Consider the following 19,486-nt stretch of genomic DNA (forward strand, 5'->3'; position numbering starts at 1 on the left):
TTTCCCTCAACTTACATGTTTGTTCCCATGATGATTTTTTTTATCTTCTTATTATTCATCTACTTTGAAATGTGTTCTGAGTATTGGGTATGACATCAACAAGAGAGGTGGTATGGTACACTGACACTCCTCCCTTTCTGTAGTGAGAGGGCTACACGTGGCAGGTACATGGGGTAACTGCATTCTTTAGCTTTCCATATTATTACAACTATAATCACAAGACCAATTTCTCAAAAAGGAAAAATATAAGTGGATTTCCAGCTCCCCTCTGCCACTTGCTCTCGCTTTCCCATGACAGATACTGTGAACAAGGTCTAGATACTGCTGGAACCATAGTTTCTGAGTAGTTAAAGAAAGATTGATTTGTATGCTTGTGTTTTTTGCATGTAGCATTTTCTTTTAGTATGTCTATTGAATAAACTTATTATAAATTATACATGGGAAAAGATAAAAGTGTAAAATAATACACACAGAAATTTAAGAGTGGGCAGAATAATGTAGGACATGGGCCCTTTTGAGTGATGTTTACTAGTTTGCAGAGAAAATCTTCAAGCCTTCATAATTTTCTTTTCATTGCCAACAGACCCCAACTGAACTGCTTGATCATGCTTTAGACTTTTTCCTTTTTATAAATATTTGCATGTAAGATATTATATTAAAATAGAAGAAAACAGGTCTGTGGTGATGGCTCAACAGGTAATGTGCACGCAGTGCAAGACGGGAGTTTGGATACCAGTACTCACGTAAATCCTAGGCAGGTGTGCTAGCTTAATTGTAATCTCAGTGCAAGGGAAGCAGTGACAGGGGACTCCCCAAGCAAACAGGCATGCTAGACTAGCAGAGTTAGTGAGCACCTGGTTTAGGTGAGAGATATTTCATCCATATAAAAGGTGGAGAGCAACTGAACAAGATACCCAGGTTACAGAGCCTTGGTCCTCAATTTGCATACCTGTGTATATGAGCATGTATCTTCCCCCACACATGCAGACACACATACACACATTCAAGCATGCCACACATTCACATAAAAAAAAGAAAACGTAGTAGTAAGTATGTACCTTTGTAAAAAAAAAAATAAATTAAATAAATCAAAGCCAAAACTAAAACCACAGGGTATTTAACATAAGATGATTTCTTCAAACATGTCTGAAGAAAATCATATTTTTCCTTCTAATCGGAGTAGGGTGGAGAAAACCCCATCTCACTTTCTTAACCCTCCTGAAAGTGAACCAGAATGGAACAGTCCCTGTGAGCATTCATTAACAGATGAAATTAAACACATTCTGAACCTTCCAGTCGCAGCTTAAGTACTTAGCATGAAGGACCACTCCCTGGCTAATAATTGCCTAGGCCTCTTTCTCTAGTATTGAAGACCCTCCCCCCACATTTCAGCTAATAGATAGACCCTCAGGGTTTCTGTGGTTGTCACAGCAAACATTTTCTTTATTAGCCAAACAGTAAATGTATTTTGAAAAATTATGAGAGTGACCTCAAGAAATGTATAGTCTTTCTATGACAAACTATGTGCTCACCCATTCCTCTCTCTGAATTATGTCAAAATTCAGTGAACATTAACACAAATACATGGAAGTTGAAGTCAAAATGCCAACTGAGGCAGTGTTGGCATAGTCACAGCTGATGACTCTGATTTCTGAATATGAAGACTATCATCAATCCTTCAGTTTACACTTCAAAGCATTTGAAAGAAATTTCAATTTCAAGAAAACTTAAAAACCTGTATTTATCTATTTTTTTTAATTTATTTTCTCTGGGTGTGTGTCTGTCTGTCCATCTTTGAACACACATGTGCCAAGGTATGCAGGAGAAGGCTGGAAGACAGTATTTGGGATTTGGTTTTCTTCTTCCAGCATGTGGGTTCCAGGGCTTCACTCAGGCTGTTAGCCTGGAAAGTAGGTGCCTTTACCTGATGAGCTATCTTTTAGGTTGGAAATGAAAAAAAATGATCTCACCATAAATATGTACAATATTCAGAGCTCAGCCATACTTTTCCATACATAAAATCGGGGATGATTGTAAGACTATGTCTGATTTCATTTCTAACAACCTACAAGCCTTACTCACTGCATACTAGACTGTTGACTATATATATAGACTATATATATATGTGTGTGTGTGTGTGTGTGTGTGTGTGTGTGTGTGTGTGTGTGTGTGTGTACATGTATATTAGAACAGGTCCCATGTAGCCCAGGCTGGCCTCAAACTCCTTATGTAGCTGAGGATGATCTGGAACTCCCGATTCTCTTGCTTACACTTCCTGAGTACTGCCATCACAGGTGTAGTGTGGGGAATCTAACCAGGGCTTTGTGCATATTAGCTAACTATCAATTCAGCAATATCTGAGCCCCTCCCCTAGACTGCTAACTTCAGGTTTTGTTTTTTACAGAGCATGTGGTACAACTAGATGTTAGTGCAAAAAACAAGGTTAGGTTGGAGGAGGTTCTCCCAACTGTACTCAGCCACAGCACTAGGGGAGTCAGGCAGCCTATCCAACCTCATATGACCCACAATTGATGAAACAGGGGATTCCAGTTCAGACAACCAGTATCCAGCACCAGAATTCTTTGCTCCCAAGCACCAACAGTCACTCTTATCTCACTTATCATCTCTGTTTCCACCTGAGCCATAAATCACACTTCACCCTCCCTTCTCCAGTGTTTCCCTGGATTTTTGCAGAAATCAATTATTGTATTTCATTTGAAAAAATAATTTACTGTATTAATGTGTACATGTATGCATGTGTGTGTTCATATGGTGTGTGTGTGTGTGGGGGGTGTTCATGTGGTGTGTGTGTATCCCCTGGTGCCCATTTGTTGGGCAGAGGTCAGCTTGTGTATCCTTCCATCATGTAGAGCATAGATACTGAACTCAGGCCCTCATGCTTAGCAGCAGGTACCATTTACCCACTGAACTATCCTATAGTGGTTAGAAAAAAATGGTCCCATAGAGAGTGACGCTATTAGGAGGTGTGGCCTTGTTAGAGGACGTGTGTCACTGTGGAGGTGGCCTTTGAGGTCTCCTTTGTTCAAGTTATGCTCAGTGAGACACAGTTTGTTTCTGCTGCCTGTGAATCGAGATGTAGAACTCTCAGCACCTTCTCCTGCTCCATGTCTGTCTGTGCACTGTCATGTCCTGCCATAATAATGGACTAAACCTCTGGAACTGCAAACCAGCCCCAATTAAATGTTTTCCTTCGTAAGAATTGCCATGGTCATGGGGTCTCTTCACAGTAATAGAAACCCTAACTAAGACATATCCCCCAAGCTCCTAGGAATGCTATTTTTGTTCCTGTGTGTCAGGGAATAATAAACTGGGCTCAGAGCTGGTCTAGAGGGTTTAACTAGACTTTTACTCAATTCTTTTGACTTCAGGTTTGTGCCTCAGGTTTACAGTGACTAAAATCTTAAGCAAGTGTAAAAGACTCGTCTATAGAATTATAATCAAACATTAAATAAGATGAAGAAGCTGTCTCCTCACCCTTGTAAATCTCTCCTTCAGCTTTCTATGCCACAGTGCTGTGAGACAGCTTGAATACAGGCTGCGATAGACTCTGGGTATGAACCAGGACAACTTGTGGGGAAGAGCAGAACTCTCTCTGCTGATTTCCATTTCAACCTCAGAAATGGAAATGTGAATTGATGGATGCCACACATTGGAAACAGCACAGCATGGATTCTTTTCAGAGATACTGAATAGCATACATACCAAAATAGACTCCATCTGTACAAGACCAGCTGATATAACACATTAGGACACACAATATTTTCACACCTAATATGTTTCAAGCACACAGATTGACTTATTTTATTTTATTGTTTCATTTTGTGTATGCATTTTTATGTTCATGCCTATGCCTATACACATTTGGATGCTAGTGCACATGTGTGTGAAAGTCAGAGGCCAGTGTTGTGTGTCTTCCTGTAACACTCTCCATATTTTTGAGACAGGGTCTCTCCCTAAACCTGGTTAGTCTGAGTTAGCATCAACTTGACACAGTCTATAGTCATCTAGACTCTCAATCAATTGAGAAATTGCTCATATAAGCCCATAGTTGATTATATATTGAGAAGGAGGGCCAGCTCCACTGTGGACAACGTCCTTCCCTGGACAGGTGATCCTGGGTTTGATAAGAAACTACAAAGTAGAAAAGCCTGTGGTTAAGCCAGCAGGGGCTATGGTTTCTGCCTCCAGGTTCCTACTTGAGTGCCTGCCTTGACTTCCCTGCAAGATGGAAGTGACTTGGAAGTATAAACCAAATAAACCTTCAACAGAGTAACTTTGATCAGAGTGTTTTATCATAGCAACAGAAAGCAAACTCAGAAACGAGCTCACAATTCAGCTACATTAGCCAAGTGGCAGCCAAGTATAGCTTTTCTCCCCCTTGTCATTGCTGGGATTGCAGACATGCCACTGCATGCCTGCCTGACCTTGGTGCCAAGGCTCCTAACCCAATCTTCATGCTTCCACAATAAGCACTCTACCAACTGAGCTATCCCACCAGCCCTTGACTATTGTTTAGTCCCTACAATAAATCTCATAAGGAACAGGTTCCCCAGACCTGTTCCTCCCTGTACATCACACGGAAGCTCTCTAAACAACAAACACATTCCCATGAATGAACCAGGAGCTAGCAGGGATAATGAGCTGCAGCCTCGGTTATGATACCCTTGGTAGCCCTGTAAGCCAAGACTCAAAATTGTTTCGTATACAAATTTACTTAATGAGTAAAGCCCAGTAATAAACAGAAACAGAGGCCTTGGGACTGGGAAGATGGCTCTCTCGGTAAAGCACTTGCCTTGCAAACATGGACACCTGAGTTCATACCCCCGCAATCATTTAAAATGCAGTGCACAGCTACAGTCCAAGCTCTGGGGAGGAGGAGTCAGGAGGCTCACTGAGGCTCACTGGCAAGCCAGATTGGTAAGTTTCAAGCCATTGAGAAGGCCTGTCCCCAAAAACAAAACAAAACAAAATGGTGGGTGGAGTCTGAATAACACACCTATCCTTGGACACACACTTAAACACACATACATCACACGTCTGAGAGACCCTTCTGTGAACATTTAACAAGGAACCATGTGTCTAAGAGTGGTTAAATTATGCTCACGTGTCTAGGTATTAAAATTATGCTTCACATTCAGAAGGGCATCCACTCCTCTCTTTAGAACACTCGCATCCATATGAAACAGGATCCAGGCTGAGCAAGACCCCTAAGGCTGGGACAATGTTGGATGAAACATACACATGCTTCTTGTGCTTCTGGACAGGTCTAGAATGACAGGATGCTGCAGCTGACAATCACACACATCCCACACTTCTAGTTTAAGGACTAACAAAGCTCCCTAGGGAAACCAAGTGGGAGCTTCACCAAATACTCAGTGTGGTTTTTAAAAAGGCCCAAATCCTGTAGGATAGGGTGGAGAGATGGTCCGCTTATTGCTCTTTTGGAGGACTTACAGGGTTCCTAACACCTACATCAGGCAGCTCACAACTGTCCGTAAATCCATCTCCATGGCATCCCATGCCCGCTTCTGGCCTCTGCAGATAAGAGGCACATATACACACAGATATGAACAAAGACATATATACAAAAATAAAACTAAATCTATAGGTTAAAATTTTTAAAAATTGTGTAAGGAACCCTGGGACAGAACTGTTTGAGACCATTTTGCAGAGAGAAGCAAAGGGGTTTACCACAGGAGACTCATGGAAAGGAGGGACACCTTTGTCTGAACCAGACCCAGTTGTAGTCAAGGGCTGTTTGCCACCAGAGAAATGCTAGGAGAACGCTTTTGGGTATGTGTTAATTTAGGTCTTCTGGCAATCAACTAAGAGGCAAAGACTTCAGTGTAAATAGTTCATCTGTAAATGATACGAGGAGACCAGTGAAGGTGAAGGAAATGTAGAAAAGGCAGCCCAAGGCACCTCATGGAGCCCTGTGTCTGTGAGTAAATCAGAGCTCAACTGTCATCACAGGGAGTGACTAAGGGATGCATGATGGTGGTCAGAGTCAAAGGCATCCTTGAGCAAAGAGGAAAAGAAGTAGCGTGAGTGTGGGGAGCTTTTCTGCTGGGATGTTCTTTGCCTCTGGGTATTCCCTAGCACATAGATTGTCCCTCAACTGTGAGAGCTGGCTGACTGCCAGAGCTATGCACTGTTGTCTTAGCTAGGGTTACTATTGTGGTGATGAAACACCATGACCAAAAACAACTTGGGGGAGGAAAGGGTTTATTTCACTCACAGTTCCATAAAACTCTCCATCTTCAAAAGCAGTCAGGGCAGGAACCTGGAGGCAGGAGCTGATGCAGAGACCATGAGGGAGTGCTGCTTACTGTCTTGCTCCTCATGACTTGCTCAGCCTGCTTTCTTATAGAACCCAGGAGTACCAGCCTAGGGGCAGCCCCACCCACAATGGCTGGATTTCCTTGTTGAAACCAGCTGCATCTTAATGCTCAGTCTCTCTGTCACTGTGTGCATGTGTGTGTGTGTGTGTGTGTGTGTGTGTGTGTGTGCATTTACAGGTACATGTATATGCACCTGTATGGAGATCAATAGTCAACTTTGTCCATCATTTCTCAGGAGCTGTCTGAAAGGACCAAGCAGATGCCATAACAGGCTGCTCAGTCTTCTCTCAGAGATCAGACCTCAATTTCAGTTTCCTGAGACTTGAGCAAGCTGTCTCTGTGAGGGCCATGAACAAAAGACATAGTCCTTGCAGTAGCTCCCTTTCTGCACATATTCTGACTGCTCAAAGTTCAGCCAGATGTTTACTGTCTGGGACCCTTCACCAACTTAGAGTTATGTGCATGAGTCAAGGACAGAGCCCGGACCACTGAGCCAGCCCCCACAGTCAGTACGTGCTAGGTCAGCCAGCCCCCATGGCGGCTCAACGACAAAGCCTGGGACTTGTCCTGGACTGCCCCCAAAGTGATAATTGTAAACCCCAACCAGTAAATTCAAAGGTTACATACCCTCACCCAATTAAAAGAGAACAGAGATAAAAATAAATCAATCCGAGTTGCACTCATGCAAAACCCCCAACCCCCCCCAACTGCCCTGAAGGACTTGTGAGTTTTGCCTTTAAATAGCTAGCCTCACAAAGAAAGAGAAACTCCTCCCTACCTCACTGTATTGGGTGTAGGAATGAGTTCCCTGTCTAGACTTGTATCTACAGAATAAACCTTGCTGTTGCATTCTGGATACCTTGGTCTTTGGTGGTCTCTTTGGGGTCATGGTCTGGACATAACACTGTCCACCTTATTTTGGGGGGCAGGGTCTCTCATTGGTCTGTAACTCCCTTGTTTCTCTAGGCTGGGGAGCCCACAAGCCCAGGGATTCATTTCGTCTCCACCTCCACACGTCTGGACTACCTATGTATTCTACCATACTCAGCTTTTTATGTGGGCTCTGTGCAAGAAACACAGGGTCTCAAGCTTTCAAAGCAAAAACTTTATCAAATAAGCTATCTCCCAGCCATGCTACTCAACTGCTTTATATGGTGACTGACTACTGTAGGGTGTGACACAATTATACATTTCTGAATTCAAAGAAGTTTCTATCAAAAATAGTTGCTCTAGAATTTTCTCATATAATGAGTTTCTTAGCTTCATTTAAATTTGGTAAGTCACCACACTAGTTGATATCGACTGCTCAAGCCTAAGGAACTCTTGGTGGGTTTTAGTGAATTATTTTTAGCTTATTTGATTTATTTATAATTATTTTGTTCCATCTATAGGTAAAACAGTGTAGAAGATTTAACAACACAGTAAGATAGTATTCCTGATTTGGGGCACATATAAGAAAAATAATCCACCCTTTAAATACCTTTGAAAGGCAAATAGAGATATGCAACCTTAGTCATTTGAAATGACAAGTCTTGTTGACATTATCACTTAAATCTTTAGCCTATTACCAACAATTTTTAAATGCTTGTGCATAGTACACTAAATATGTTTTCTTGATAATTTCTTTTAAAGTCAGTGCCCAGTCTATGTCTGTCTTTTTAGTTAAAAGGGTTACAGTTTGCTTTTGGGACTTGGGACAAATAATTTCCCTCCTTCTATGTAAATACTATGATGAGTACTTGGAAGTTAACACTGTTGATGGAGCACTTGCTGTACAAACTTGTTTATTTGATTTTGATTCCCAGAATGCACACTTAAAAAGCAGGGAGTGATGACACAAAGTTATAATCCCAGAGCTGGGGAGGTGGGGACAGGAAAATTCTTAGGATTTGTTTGGCAAATTGGTAAGTTCCAGTCCAGTGGGAGACCCTGTCTTAAAAAATAAAAAGGATGGCCCCTGAGGAATGACACTCAAGGTTGTTTTGTGGCCTCTGGATGCATATGCACACACTTGCTCAGGCATGCAAGCACATATATGTACATGGTCTTGAGCACGTGTGCATGCATACACACACACACATACACACACACACACACACACACACACACACACACACATACACACACAATACCAGCAAGATGTGTTAACTTTGTTTTGTGCTTTGGAGATCACTGCTGTATTTGGCTGAGAGTTTGGGTGGATTTAGTAGCTTCAGAAGATGCTGACAGGAAGATGGTGGTACTCTACTGTCTCTCTGCACAGGTCTGGTTGCATTGAATACTTTGTTTATATAGGGAAATACATTTTAAGGTGTAGCTGAGCCTAGAGCGTTTGCCTAGCATGCATGCAAGAGATTCTAGGTTCATGTCCCAGGATGGACACACACACACACACACACACACACACACACACACACACACACACACAGGGCAGGGGGGACGGAAGACATATACACATGTATACAACATCACAAAAGCAATGCGTGCTATAACAAATCATTGGGTTGCGTCTGTGGGATATTTTGGTGCAACCAGATGATTAATATTAATACAAGGTGCTGTTTGTTCTCCAGAGGAGGGAAGTAAGGGCTCTCTTCACAGTTCATGGCATTTTAAGAGGCACAGGATTGTCTCTGTTTTCTTTTTGACAGTGGCAAATAGTAAACTACCAACCACTAGAAAAATAGCAGTGTTTAACAGTCCTGTTCTTTTCTTTCATTGTGCTTTAAGTCACCCTGTTTAAGTTAAAAGCTATCAACTGATAAATGGAGGCAGCCCTTAGGCTGTTGACACACTGCACTTATGGAGATGAAAAGAAATGAACATGAGATGAGGAAATAGGTTGACTGTTTCTGAAAGTCTGATTTAGACCATTCTTCTTTTGTTTGTTAGTTAGGTTTTGAGGCAGGATCTCTAGCCCAGGCTGTCCCCAAACTGTCTATGTTGCTAAGGATGACCTAGAAGTTCTGTTCCTCTAGCTTCCACCTCCATTTCGTGTGTTAGAAATACAGGTGCGCTGCCACACCTCCTTTATTCAGTACTGGGAAATGAATCCTGTGCTTTCTGCATGTTACAAGTATTCTACCAAGTGAGCTACATCCCCAGCCCTGAACCTGTTTTAAGGACATTAAATCCATATCATGCAGCCTCAGGCAGTCTATACATGAGCCTGGAGCTGTCATTAAGCCAGCGGACACGGTGGCACTACCATTATTTGGTTCTCAGTGTTCTTACCTAACATATGAGGCTAATCACACTAATGAACTCTGATTCCCAAATTCTTTCCAGTCTCATCTCCTCATAATCAAATGATTCACAACGAAAAGTAATTTCTAAAGACCTCCATGGATTCTTAATGACTAGTTCTGCCCAAGGAGGGTTGTGTGTGCGTAATATGTATGTGTGGTGATGGTGTGATGTGTGTGTGTGTGTGTGTGTGTGTGTGTGTGTGTGTGTGTGTGTGTATGTGTATGTGGTGTGGTGTAGTATGTGTGTAATGTGGTGTGGTATGTGTGTGGTGTGGTCTGGTGTATGTGCCATGTCTGCTGTGTGTGTGTGTGTGTGTGTGTGTGTGTGTGTGTGTGTGTGTGTGTGTGTGTGGGTGTGGGTGTTTGGTGTGTGCAGTGTTGTGGGTATGTGTGTGTGTAGTGTATGTATGTTGTGTTGTATGTGTTGTGTGGTATGTGAGAATGTGTTTGGGGAGGGGATTGTATTCTGTGCCAAAACAGAAAGTCAAGAACTCAAAGCCTTTTCATTCCTCCATGGACTGTGGAAGCTGACAATACATTAATGTAAAAGAACCAAAATTCTTCATGTAAACAAAAGTGTCATGGCAAAAGTACATGATCTGAACTTCTAAATGCAAACATCTCAAAATATGCATTCAAGTAAGGAAAAAGACTTAATATTTCAAGGGATAATGTTAAACATAATTATTTGTGAATTCTGTTTTACAGGGAAGAGAACCATGAACATTCTTCCTCTTATGGATACTAAAACCTCTATGATTATTTGTGTTTTAATCACTCTAGGTAACTTAAATTCTTCCTCTAATTTAGATCACATCTGGCAGTTTGATACGTGGCCAGCAGCAGCTGAATTTCCTGTGCAGTGTTTGTGAAAGCCCATCTGACTTAATCCCCCAACTCTGAAGCTTTCTCAGCACACAACACATCACATGTGACACGCAGAGATCCTCCCTAAACTGTAATTACATGGAGTGACTTGGCCGCCTAAGTTAATGGCCACTGACCTCAGCTCAGTGCATTTTCCAGGCCTTTTCAAGAGTGATTAGTGATCTTTCTTGCTTTTCATTTTCCTTGTGTGAGATGAGATAAAGGTTAGAGGGGCCTTGGAAGTAAAAGAACACATCCATTTAGCAAATCCCCTTCAGCAATGAGATAGCAATTCTGGACAGTCCTTAGCTCCTGGACTGGGTTGCCAGATCTTGATTTACACAACAGCTGTATTAAGGGTGCAATTTTTATTTTATTTTATTTGACTTTTATGTTTTAAGAAATTGAATTTTCCCTGATGGAACTCATTACACTTGTATTGGTTGGGATTGGAGCCCAGACTTCCCGGATAATCATTGTCTCTGCTGGGGTACATCTACCAGCTGTGTGCTTTCTTCCTTTGTGTAGTCAGACCTGAGAATATTCACCTCTGCTCTTATAGATGGAATAAAATATTTTATCTAGGCTCAGTGCATGGTGGATTGAATGTGGTTCACAGGAGACTCAAATACTTTAAATGACGCCCAAGACTTGCAGGAAAGTCCTTCCTTCATATAAAATGGTTCAGCAGGTCTGAGTGCAAGGACATGGCTTGTCGAAAAGAAATTTCCCCTGAATTAAAATATTTTTGTTGGATGTAGAAGAAGGCTTCAGAGACTCAAGAAGTAAACACAACTTGAAAGTCTCACGAAGTTCTGTGAACCTACAATATTCACGAGGCCGTGCTCAGATGCTATACTAGCTGTAATCGTTTAGACAGGAGACTCTGAACTTAGCTGAGCGGCTGAGGGATGCAGCTGGGCTCTTCAGGGCTTCACTAGTGATGAGTCCTCCATGTTCCTGTAAGTGGCCTCTCACCCACAGATCTGCAAGGAACCCCAATAACCTCAGTGGTTCATTAAACTAGACCTGAGTGGGTTCCTTCCTTGGAATGTTATCAGTGCTGTCTGTAGTGAAGAGATGTTTCTCATATCTTCCCAGGAAACATTAGTCCTCACCACTGACTTTCTGCAGGCCTGCAGAATGGGATTCATTGACGGAAATGAGATGTTTTACAACTTGAATTCCATCTTCAGGAAAATAATAGCACCATCTCTAACATTTGTATGGAAAGCTGGATGATACAATGCAGAAGGAATTTGTTAATTACTGTGACAGAAACAGGAGTGAATGAATGAAATATGATAGAAAAACGAAACAAATCTCTGAAATCATAAGGAAAAATAGTGTGTCCTTTCAGTATTACCCAGGACTCCTTTGTAACATACCTACTTCATGATTATCCATTTGTCCAGACCAAGCCGGCTGTCTTTGCAAACCACAAGTTTTTCCACTTGCTAACTGATTAGATGTTCAGATACCAGGAAGCCACATGTTAGTGTATGAATGTCTGCCCTGTAGAGTTGTGCTCTCACCTAAGATGTGATGATGGTTAATTATAAGCGTCAGCCTGACTTGGTTAATGGACCCTCAGATAGCTGGTAAAATATTGTCTCTGTGATGATGTCTCTGGGAGAGACAGGCATTTCAATCACTGCACTTAGTGGGGCAGATCAGTTCTCATCCGTGTGAGAAGACACCACGCGATCCCTGGAAGGATCAGATGAGGTGCACTTGCCCCTCTTCTGGGGCTGGGACACCTACCTTCTGTTCTTAGTCCAAAGGCTTTCAGGCTCAAACACCTTGGGGCTTGGAGAGTTACAGAGGCAGTCACACATTCTCAAGCTTCATCTCAAGAGCTACTCCATCAACCTTCTCTGTTCTCAGAGCTCTGGGCTCACAGGGATGCATCAGCTTCCCTGGTTCTCTAGTTTGTAGAGTGCGCACTGGGGTCCTTCTCAGCTTCCAAGACCACACAACCACAATGAGTCTCCTCCTGCATATCTGTATCATCTATTATATGCCTAATTGTTTATTGTATCTCTTCACATATATGCCCATATGCATATGTAAATAAATGTATATAAACATATATACATTTTTATCTCTCCATAATATCTTAATGAATACAGACATTAACTTCTTTTATATCTTTTATTATAACACTTCAATTTTCCTTCTGTTCTTCAATAGACCTCTCACTTATTAAACAAATTTTCTGTCTTCTTGCTTCACCTCTTAGTCAGTTTGATATACCTTGATGTGCTCATTCTGCATTTTTATGAGGCCTGTGACTTTAATTGACCAAATATCATACTCGACAGGTATTTATTGCTTAACAATTTAAGCCATATCCTTGGAAATGAAAAAAACTGCATGTGTATCTTAATTCCCAATCTGTAAGAGTTTAAATCTAGTTTAGAGACAGATGGCTATGTTTTAGTGTGTCTGTTTATATATATGCATGTGTCAAAACTGGTGAATGGATAATTAGAAGGGACAATGATTTTGTATGCAGTGAAGTCCAGAGGAAAAAAATGAATGTGGCTAACTAAAACAGGCTGCCGAAATGTTTGCTGTCATGGAAAACACTACATTACTGAGGATGCAGTACAGTGCTTGCTCAGGGCATGATCTCCAGCACTGTACAATCCAGGTATGGCCATACAAGCCTGTAATCACAGAACTGAGGAGACAGAGGCAGGGGATCAGAAGTTCAAAGTCATCTTCAACTGCAAAGTGAGTTCCAGGTCAGCCTGAGTTAAAGACCAGTCACGGAAACAACAGAAGAAGAAATTCTGAGGCTCCAATGACATAGTGTGGTGACTTATTAATGACAATCTGCTATCGTATACTTGAAATTCAATGAGTCAGTAAAGCAAATACCAACTCATGCACACACCCAAAGGGAGTATGGGAAAGAAAAGGTTGTATCAACTAATTTGATTGTGTTAACCGTTTTACAATGCACACATATGTCAAAACATCACACTATGTAGTTTAATGTATACAAGTAATTTGTTACTTATGCTTCAGTAACACCCTGGAGGAAAATAACTGCACTAATAGGAATAATGCTATCGAATTCTCTGTACATTACTGAAGTTATGAGGATGATCTGGACAGAGACATGGAGAGGGTATCCCTGGATGACAGTGAGGATATAGGAGAAGATTCCTTGGTGAATTTCTGGCATGGCCATGATAGATATTCCTCTCTGTGCTGAAGCTCCATCACCTTGGAAATGAGGATGAAGGTGATTCCTCTGTGGAAGTGGTTGGCATACTGTGAGGTGAAGCAGCAAGGCCTTCTACTAGGTACCTAGCATGCTGCTCTTGTGCTTTTTTTTTCAGTTCTATGTTACATAAGCTTGTAACAAGACTGAATGCCTAGATACCCATCCTAGTCCTAAGGGGAAAACTCCTTGATTCCTTTGTGGCCTAAGGTACTATCTGCTTTGGTGGATATATTTATTATCGGTCCATTCATAAAATGAAAGAGGATATTTAAAGAACTCCATGTAGCAAAGGGATGTTCAGGTTCCCATTTCTTTGGGACTTAATAGGAGATGAATCTAGTCTGAGAAGAAAAAAAAAATAAATCATCACTTTCCTGCAATTTTCAAAATCAATTAATGCTACGTAGTTTCTTTTTAGTTTGCTAAATTTTACACTTGCCTACTCATTCACAGGATGTTACCATACTTTCATGTTTTATACTAATGTAATCATAACATATGTACATACATCCCCTATGTAGAATATATTTGCATACACACGTATTCATTACTTTATACACGCATATGTGCATACATTTACACTCTGAGTTCTTGGGTTGTGTGCTTACATTCCCAATGCAAACTAATTTTTAAAAATATTTTTATTATTTTTTAATTTATGTGTGTGTGTGTGTGTGTGTGTGTGTGTGTGTGTGTGTGTGTGTGTGTGTGTATCGATGTGTGGATATTTGCATGTGAGTGGCATGCCTGTAGAGGCCATAAGAGGGCATCATAGCCTCTGAAGCTGAAGTTGTGAGCCACCCATTGTGACAGTAGGGAACTAAACTTGGGTCCCCAGGAAGAGCAAGCAAGCACTTTTAACCACTGAGCCATCTTTCCAGCCCTTCCACTAGATTTTTTTTGTTCTTTTGAGTCAGGGTATCTCATTGAACTAGGAGCTCACTCTTTTGCTGAGACTAGATGGCCAGCATGGCCCAAGGATCCTTCTGACTCCATGTACTCCCCACAACGTTTGAATTACTGTGTACACTACCAGGCCTGGACTTTTTTTATGGGTGATGGACTTAGGATCTCATGTTTGTGAAGCAAGCACTTAGCCAACTGAGCTGTCTTCTCAAACCATAAGCTCTTAGAAATAGTATTCCTACCTGTTTTGGTCAATCATATTTGAAGGTTCTGGTACAGTACCTAACATATAAGAGGTACTCTTGAGTAGTCACAGAAGCATTGGCTATTCATCTATTGCTCCCAAATCATTAGCTTGTAACTCTGGTTGCATTATAAAACCACCCAGAAACACTTGTATATTCACTTGATCAATATGCATACAAAATGTCTGGGCTCTGCGTTGAGCAATGTCACTGGCAAAGGTGCCCAGGTGGTTCAGACCAAGAGTGGGAGCTAGGGTGCCAATCTCTCTAGTACCTCACTTTGCCCATCCCTAAGGAAAGATGACGGTCTGCTAATGGAGAATCCTGGCAGTACATTGCTCCCAGGCTAGAGGAGGAGTTCTATTTTCTGCATTCCAACTTCATGACTGCAGCTTCTGCTTAGTCTTCTCAGTTTAGACTCCATCAAAGAGACGCAAGACCTCAGTCTCCTCTCTCACACACACTGGTCTGAGGTAGAGGTGCACAGGATCCCCACCAAGCCAGAAAAGGACAAGTATAATTAATCTTCCATCAATGTCGCCCATCAATATCTGTCTTATAGTGAGCTAAATGACGTACAATCAGAGCTGCAACTTCCTCAGAAGTGGATAAAGAGTTCATAGAAAGTGCTGACCTGTACCACACAATTTAAGTAGAGATGAGACTAATTGTCTTGGAAGCACTTCTAGAGACTATTAAAATGTCTCAACCCATGTTTCTTCCTGAAGTGAAAATGGGGCCTTCTTGTTTGATTTCCAGCTTTCTGTTTTACAGTGGCAAAACTCTTCTCAACATGAGCCTCTAGCCTGGTTCTCCAGGTAACACTGCAAGACAGGCATCATCCAGAGATGCCAAAGATATAAATGCAAGCTTAGCAAGTGGATTGCTGATGCCCATGGAACACCTCAGAGTCATAGCTGGCACGTAAGCTCTGGCTGGTTAGTTTCCAAGCCATTCTTCTTCCTGACCCAGCCTTCTCCAACCTTTGTTAAAGAATCAAGCTGCTATCGTAGCAGTAGTGAGCATGAATCTTGAATTCAGTTGAATTGGGTTTGACTTCAAGTGTTTCCCTTTCCCTCTATGTGATGTTGGACAAACTGTGACATTTCCCTGAAGGTCATCAACTCTATTTGGTGGGAAAAGGTTTTAATTAATACCACACAATAGTTTTGCTATGGGATAATATGATAATATACATACAACAATGAGTAAAATTTGCTATTCATAAGATTAGTCAAAGACCAGTATTAGAACAGACAATGAATAGTCTCCCCAGTGTGCTATGATGGAATGGTTTGTTTTCCATTGAGAACAGTACAGCCCTTTGGCATCGACAAATGCTCAGTTCCAGAACCTTCTGCATAACATCCACAGATGTTCAAGTCTTTGGAATAAAATGATAGAATAGTGATTCTCTGCAACCTCTAATATGTTGTATATGCTAAATAAATAACTTCTGTATAGTATTGTTTAGGGAACAATGACAAGGAAAACATTCATGTTCAGTACATAGGCAAGTTTTCTGTTGTTTCCACCCAATGAATAGGGAGAGATATCTGTATTCTTCGATGGCTTTCTCAAATAAATTATGACTCTGACTTTTTGGTTACTGATAACCATCATAATTTTGAGCTTGTAACACATAGCATGAAATAAACTAGAATGGTATAAACAGAGCTATAAATCAGAATTGGTGGAGATTCAAAATCATAAAGTGTTAGCAAATTAAACCCACTGAGAGCTAAAATATCAATAATTCAATTACCAACAAAAATGTATTTCAGAATAAAAAGGTAAATCAAAATAGAAAAATGTAAGATAGTCAGCCTGATACACAGTTTAGAGGAGTTGGCATGAATAAGAAAAGGCCAAGGGATATGCTACACTTGTACATAGAAAATTGGTATGTACATTTGTGTGAATTGTGTGTGTGTTTGAATGTGCATGGGTGTACACACACTTGTTTGTGTGTAACAAGGCCAAAGATTGACATCAGTATTGCTTTAACCATCAACTTGGCATAGCCTAGAGTCACCTAAGAAAGAATTCTTGAGTGACTGACCAGATTATGCCTGAGAATATGAGGGAGCCAAGGACTAGCACATGGGGTGACAGTGGTCACAGTGGCCCTGGAACCCAGCTCTCTCTCTCTCTCTCTCTCTCTCTCTCTCTCTCTCTCTGGCATGTCTATGGGGTCTATCTTGATTGTTAGATGTGCACTGTAGACCGCATCATCTCCTGGGCCAGTAGTTGCAAACTATATTATGAAACTTTCTAGGCATGGCCTGCAAGCGAATCATCAAGCAGTGCTCTGCTCCTCCGTGTTTTCGCTGTACTTGGTTGGTGATAAGGGAGACCTTTGGTCAGAGGAAACACAACAGCAAGCAGGCCAACCTTCAGATTCCAGTTTCAATTTCTGCCCAGGCTTCCTTCAGTGATGAAGTGTAACTTGGAAGCTTGAATAAGCTCTTCTTCTCTAAGTTGCTTTTGGTCTGAGTGTTTTATCACAGGACCATAGAAAGGAAACTGTAGCAGGCCTTCCTCGGTTTCTCTCTACCTTTCATGTTGGCACAAGCTCCCTTGTCAACCAGGAACTCACTACTTGACTAGTCTTGCTAGCCAGCTTTGCTCTAGGCCTGGCTTGTCTCTGCCTCCTGAATACTAGGACTGCAGGCAGCTTCCACACCATGCTGCCTTTTACATGGCTTCTGGGGATCTGAACTCCTGCCCTTATGCTTGTGAGGTAAGCGGTTTACCCACTGAGCCATCTCCCATCACCCATCGGCCCTGGCACTTGACTATTTTTAAATCAAGAACAAGTTTATAATACCAAACAGATTTTAGAATTTTATCAGCTAAGGTCTTTAAAAAGAGAAATCATTTAGTTCTCTGTATCTATCTCTATATATCACAAAATTAATATCAAAATATGATTAAAATACAGCTCAATATCCAACATCATGTTGGATAAGTTCACTTTGCATTAGAGATTAGTCAAGTGTAACTGCTCTAGTTTTATCAGACCAAGTAATAACACATAGTACCCTCTATCTGGTATGGTTACAGATTATTTGTGTTCCTACCTTTAATTAAGTACATTTAGTATGTACTTTAAAATAGTAACATTAATCTCACAATAGAACTAAATGTATTGAAATATTTTAATAAACATTCCATTAAAGTAATGAAGCATGTTTTGGTGACCATTTATGCTGACATGTGAAATGTACATAATAAAGCAAATATTTTTTAAAAAAAAAATCTTTTACAATATTTCTTCTGATGACCAAAAAAGGAATTCATAGCATAGGGTTGGGGATGGCTGAGTGGATAAATTGAGGATCTGAGTTCGATCTCACAGAACCCTTCTTAAAAAAAAAAAAAGCATGGTGGTACATACTTGCAATCAAGCAAAAACAGAGAGCCAGGCAGCCTAACCTTCAAGTTTCAGGCCAGTGAGACACCCTTCCTCATAACAGAGTAGATGGCTCATAAGAACATCACTCAAGGTTCTCCTCTGTCCCTCCCCCAGCACACACTGCATACATGTGTACCTGCATATATACTCATATGTTGTCTGTACACAAACAAGTACATGCACAGATACACATCTTCACAAAGAATTTCACAGGATGGCTATGGTGCTTCCATGAGAGAGTGCTTTCCTAACATGCCTGAAGCCATGGTTTCTAGGACTAGCAGCTCCTCAAGAAAAACAGTACAAACCCCAAAGAATTTCTTGGTGGATCTTTGGGTTTGAGGAATGTGGTTCAGCACATGGTGACTATCAATTACATGATGAGAAGTATTTTGTGAGAGACTTAACCTCCCAGATTTCCTTCTGGACTGTGGCTTTGAATGTGACTCCTGTATAGACACAGCACTTCCTCACTCCTTAGCCTTCACTGTGTCTTCATCTAACACATGGATTTAGGGCTTAGTTACAATACTTACCCATTCTCCAGTTCAATTGAGCCTGACTGGAACTTCCAGTGAGATCTGAGGAGCTGGAGAAAGCCATTGGTGAGAGGAAGGAGACCAATGGGTCGTCACAGTTGTCTGAAAAGATAGGGAGAGCAGGAGAGGTTATACTCTATTGGCAAGAAAAATATGCCCTCTCATTTCTTAGTTATTTTCTCTGGAAAAGGTTGGGGACTTGTAGTGGGTAGCCATTCCAGCTTTGGTCTGAAAGTTCCAACCCCCACCGAGGCTTTGGTAACTATCACACCCACAAGGCGGGGCCAAGGGAGGGCCTGAAGACCCAAGATTGGGACATGCTGCCTCTCTTGCTGCTGGGAGCCCGGATGCTAGAGGTGGAAGGAGGAGAGTTCTCCAGAGAACATCGCTGGACTACTGCTGTGTCTTTCCCAGAACCCTCAACCTACCTATCCCTTCATTTATAAGTTACGCCATTAAATAAATTTCCTTTTAACTACATGGAGTGGCCTTAATAATTTCACCAAAAGGGACTGTTTTTCAGTGTGCATTATTGCAGTTACTTCTCCTAGCCCTCAAACATGGAATGACTTCCTTTCATAGATAGAGAAAATGAAGGCTGGAGGGGTTCAAATTCACAACACTAGTGAGTAGCATAACCAACCAAAACTCTCAGGAAGATTT

At 41.4% G+C, this 19,486-nt stretch overlaps 1 protein-coding gene across 2 annotated transcripts in view; it reads right to left on the minus strand.

Annotated features, from left to right (window-relative positions):
• The window catches only part of Cntnap5 (contactin associated protein family member 5), a 915,960-nt gene that overhangs the window by 700,005 nt on the left and 196,469 nt on the right, over nt 1-19,486 (minus strand). For both annotated transcript variants that reach the window (XR_008217835.1, XM_052736717.1), the window contains exon 2: nt 18,821-18,925. Coding sequence is in view for 1 of the 2 variants with exons in the window: in XM_052736717.1 (XP_052592677.1) it covers nt 18,821-18,925 (105 nt within the window). In the remaining variant the exon portion in view is untranslated. The remainder of the gene's footprint in view (nt 1-18,820; nt 18,926-19,486) is intronic.

This window comes from Peromyscus californicus, unplaced genomic scaffold (genome assembly GCF_007827085.1).
Source record: "Peromyscus californicus insignis strain IS unplaced genomic scaffold, ASM782708v3 Scaffold_14__1_contigs__length_90479793_seg_2, whole genome shotgun sequence".
In the NCBI taxonomy this organism is placed as follows: Eukaryota; Metazoa; Chordata; class Mammalia; order Rodentia; family Cricetidae; genus Peromyscus; species Peromyscus californicus.